This window comes from Pteropus vampyrus, unplaced genomic scaffold (assembly GCF_000151845.1).
Source record: "Pteropus vampyrus isolate Shadow unplaced genomic scaffold, Pvam_2.0 Scaffold2, whole genome shotgun sequence".
Lineage (NCBI taxonomy): Eukaryota > Metazoa > Chordata > Mammalia > Chiroptera > Pteropodidae > Pteropus > Pteropus vampyrus.
This window is the reverse complement of record NW_011888783.1, coordinates 8,883,485-8,887,092: the sequence shown is the minus strand read 5'-3', so window position 1 is coordinate 8,887,092 and position 3,608 is coordinate 8,883,485. Positions and strand designations below refer to the sequence as shown.

General features: G+C 35.9%; 1 protein-coding gene across 1 annotated transcript in view; it reads left to right on the top strand.

Moving 5' to 3' along the window:
• DUSP19 (dual specificity phosphatase 19) overlaps positions 1-3,608 on the top strand; it is a gene marked incomplete at its 5' end in the record, with an annotated part of 13,702 nt that overhangs the window by 5,114 nt on the left and 4,980 nt on the right. Inside the window, one exon of the mRNA XM_011356481.2 lies at positions 1,580-1,732. Coding sequence (XP_011354783.1) covers positions 1,580-1,732 — 153 coding nt within the window. The remainder of the gene's footprint in view (positions 1-1,579; positions 1,733-3,608) is intronic.

Here is a 3,608-nt window from a genome sequence, read left to right as displayed (position 1 = left end):
ATTATAAAACATTGGAAGATATTATGTAATTAGGGACAGAATCATATCATCCTGCCAGAAGTATGCTGGGAGTGATATAGATTTCACTGGGGAAAGCAGAAGGGCATTTCAGATTTTATTGTCTGAAAATGTCCTTCCTTCTTTCTAGCTCCTCCCTCCAATCTCTTGTTTAAGAGTCTGGAGTAGACATTTGAGGTTTTTTTTTTTCTGTTGCCTTTCTTCCTCAGGGCAGTTAGGTTAGTCAATGGCCTATGGCTCTCTCTTCATGAGGTCTAGCTCTCTGAGTGTCTTAATATTCTTTTGGTTGGGAACCCCAGAAACCTGAGTAAGGAAAAAGAATGTATGATGGTTTAGGGGGACCTCTGGCACCGAGGGTAGAGAGTGGCCAGAGAAGGTAGAGAAGGCCATTGAACATAGCCCCTCTCTCCTACTGGCGTCATAGCCTCTCATTGCACGTCTACTCTATTCATCTCAGTTGGAAGGAAGAATTTTTCGGCTTCTCCGAGCACTTAGTAGAAAATGGCTGTCTTAAAGCTCTCAGGTTTGTGGATCATTCTTGCTGTCTTTTATACCTATTTTTTAAATTTCTGAAGATAGTATGATTAGCCTAGCTTAAGTCAGGTGTCCACCCGAATCCAGTCGGCTGTGCTGGGGGAGTCAATGGGGGTGGAGAGAGGTGCTGTCAGAGACATACTTGTGAGGGTAGTGGGGGCTAGAGAGGCTGGACAAGAACTGTAAAATATGTGTGAACTACATGAGAATATCGAGGTCAGGCAAAATCGAAGACACACACTAAGAGAATAAATACAATGAGAAGCATCTCATGACAAGAAACAGTGACTCATTTTTCTCATCCATTTGGCCTTTGGATTCTCTTAATGGCTTTCACTTTTCATGGCTCCTTCCATTATGCTTGGCGGACTCTAGGAAAGGGGCTCAAATGTGTACATGGAGTAGGAGATTGCTTATGTGTACCATGTGAAAGAAAATCTTTCATGGCTGTCTTGCTTTTCAACTAGACTAATTTGTCAGAACCTCTGGATTTGAGACCTTGTGACACTGATATTTTTTTGAAAGCTCACCAAGCGATCCTAATGTGAAGCCACACTTGAGAGTCATGGTACTTACAAACCATATGAAGGAAAATTGGTAAATAATTATTTAAAGGGAAGTTTGTGCTGCTGATACACTTCTCTTAAGTTTTTAACGTGGACATTTTGTGATTTTTTTCACAAATATTTTAAGTACTTACTGTACTAAGGTCACTGCTTATTGACAATGCTTACTTATATAGTGAGTAAGGTAAACATGGTCCCTACCTTCATGGAGTTTCTAGTTCAGTGGAGGAGACAATGTCAGAGTGGTAACGGCTATGATAGGGGAAGTAGAGGTTGCTATGGGAGGATAAAACACTTCTGTTGAGGGATGAGGCAGTCAGAGAAGCTTCCTAGAGGAAGTATTATTCAAGCAAGTCATGCTTAACTTGTTTATTCTTGTTACATATCTCAACATCCAGTCTCTTTTTAAATAACCTAATTCATGAGAATTTTAAAAAATTATCTTTTTCTTTCTCTTTAAGGTGACTCATATTCTCAATGTTGCATATGGGGTTGAAAATGCTTTCCTCAGTGACTTCATATATAAGAACATTTCTATATTGGATCTGCCTGAAACCAATATCCTGTCTTATTTTCCAGAATGTTTTGAATTTATTGAACAAGCAAAAATGAAGGTAAGTTTTATTTTGATCTAAAGTTCTTCAAAAGCAGAAATTTTAAAATATGGGTTCTTTATTCAATCTTCGTTCTTTTTGTAATGAATATGTAGAAAATTATTATGAAATTTCTCCTCAATAATATTTCATTAATTCCTACTACAACTATTTAGTTCTGTAATTGCATTTTTTTCAGTGAGATATTTAATATTAATTTCTCATCTTCTAATATCTTCTTGAAAAATGTTAGGAGATAAAATTCTTCACTTAACTGAGTTTTCTTTTGTACATGTATACTTGATTTCCTTGGACAGTTTATAACCACCTGCCGTTTGACCAGATGCAAGATGATCAGGTGGACCGTGGGATGAATGCTGTGCTAGTCCTTTTACTTATTTATGAGGGTTAACATGCATTCATTTTTGTGGCTGAGGTAGGGATTGTGATCTGTGCATTTTTAGCAATAGATTTTTTATGGCACTCTAAGGACTAAATGTATATTGCTTTACTGAGGTAGTATGAAAATGCTGATCTGAAGCTGTCTATTGGTTCTTTGACTTTAGAAGACCAACAGACAATATAATACTTTGATCTTGGTATTGGATCCAGGTCAACACTCTGACAGGCAGGGTTTCTAACTTGGCTGTTACCAATGATAATACCTTGAAATGGTATCATTTTAGTCAGTATGTAATTTTTACAAAATTTACGTGAGATAAATAGATGGGAATGTAGAAGCACTTACAGAGAAAAGTTAACTCTCTTGGAGCACCTAACAATTAGTGACAATTAACATTAGAATCCAGTTTAATTGAATTTCGTCTGATGATCTCCCTTCTATCTCTTCTTCTCTTTCTCTCTTCCTCTCTCTTAGGCGTTTCTTTCACTTAGTAATTCATTGAGTGTCATATGTGCCCAGCACTGTTCTAAGTGCCTTCTCTAGATTACCTGGAAAATATAAAACTGTTCAACCCTACCATTCAACTTTATTTAATAACAGATATTTGGATGAAAGAAAAAGAATAGGTTTTCTAATTCAAAGCCTAATATTGGCCACTCTGTTCTCCTGTTAAAAATTTGATAGGCTCTAGATTGTAACATTCCAGGGTACCAGTAATTAGTATTAAAAGTAAAATGATAGTGTTTCTGTATTAGCTGTTTCTTTAAGGAGATGTAGAATATGCCTTAGGCCCCTTTTTTATGTGAAAGGTTTTGTTTGTTAGTATGAAAATGTGTATTTGATATTCTATGTTTACTGTATTATTTGTTTTGTAAGATGTGATTTTTAAAATATGATATAAATAATCTGTATGATTGTAGAAAAATTGGAAAATACAGGTAAATAAAAATGAAGATCACCCTATTTTCACCACTTAGACATTACCACTGGTAGCACTTTAATATATTTTTCTGTAAAACAGACTTATTTACAAAAGGCCTGAACTTGGTTCAGTTAATCTGTCAACAAATATTAATTACTTATTCTGAGAAGATATGAGGACTCATATTGCTGCCTTCAAGAAGCTTGCAATCTAGTTGACAAGCTATTAATAACACAAGAACAAAGAAAGCTTGATAAAATGGAAATACTGTAACCTAATTATTATCCGCCCATAGCAAGATGGTGATTTGAATTTATAAGAGAATGCTTTCTTGTAAATGCAGAACAAACTTAATTTATTTGATTAGCAAACACATATGGAATATCTACTGTGTGCCAAAAATTGCACTAAGTTTGAGGCATACAAAGATGGCTAAGATAGTTCCCTGCCCTCATCTCACCCAGCGAGAGGCAGCCTTCTTAGAGCAGAAGCAAGAATTAGCTGGACCAAGACAAGAAACAAAGGCCTTCCAGGCATAGGATAACAACAAGTACAAACGAAAAAATTGCTTT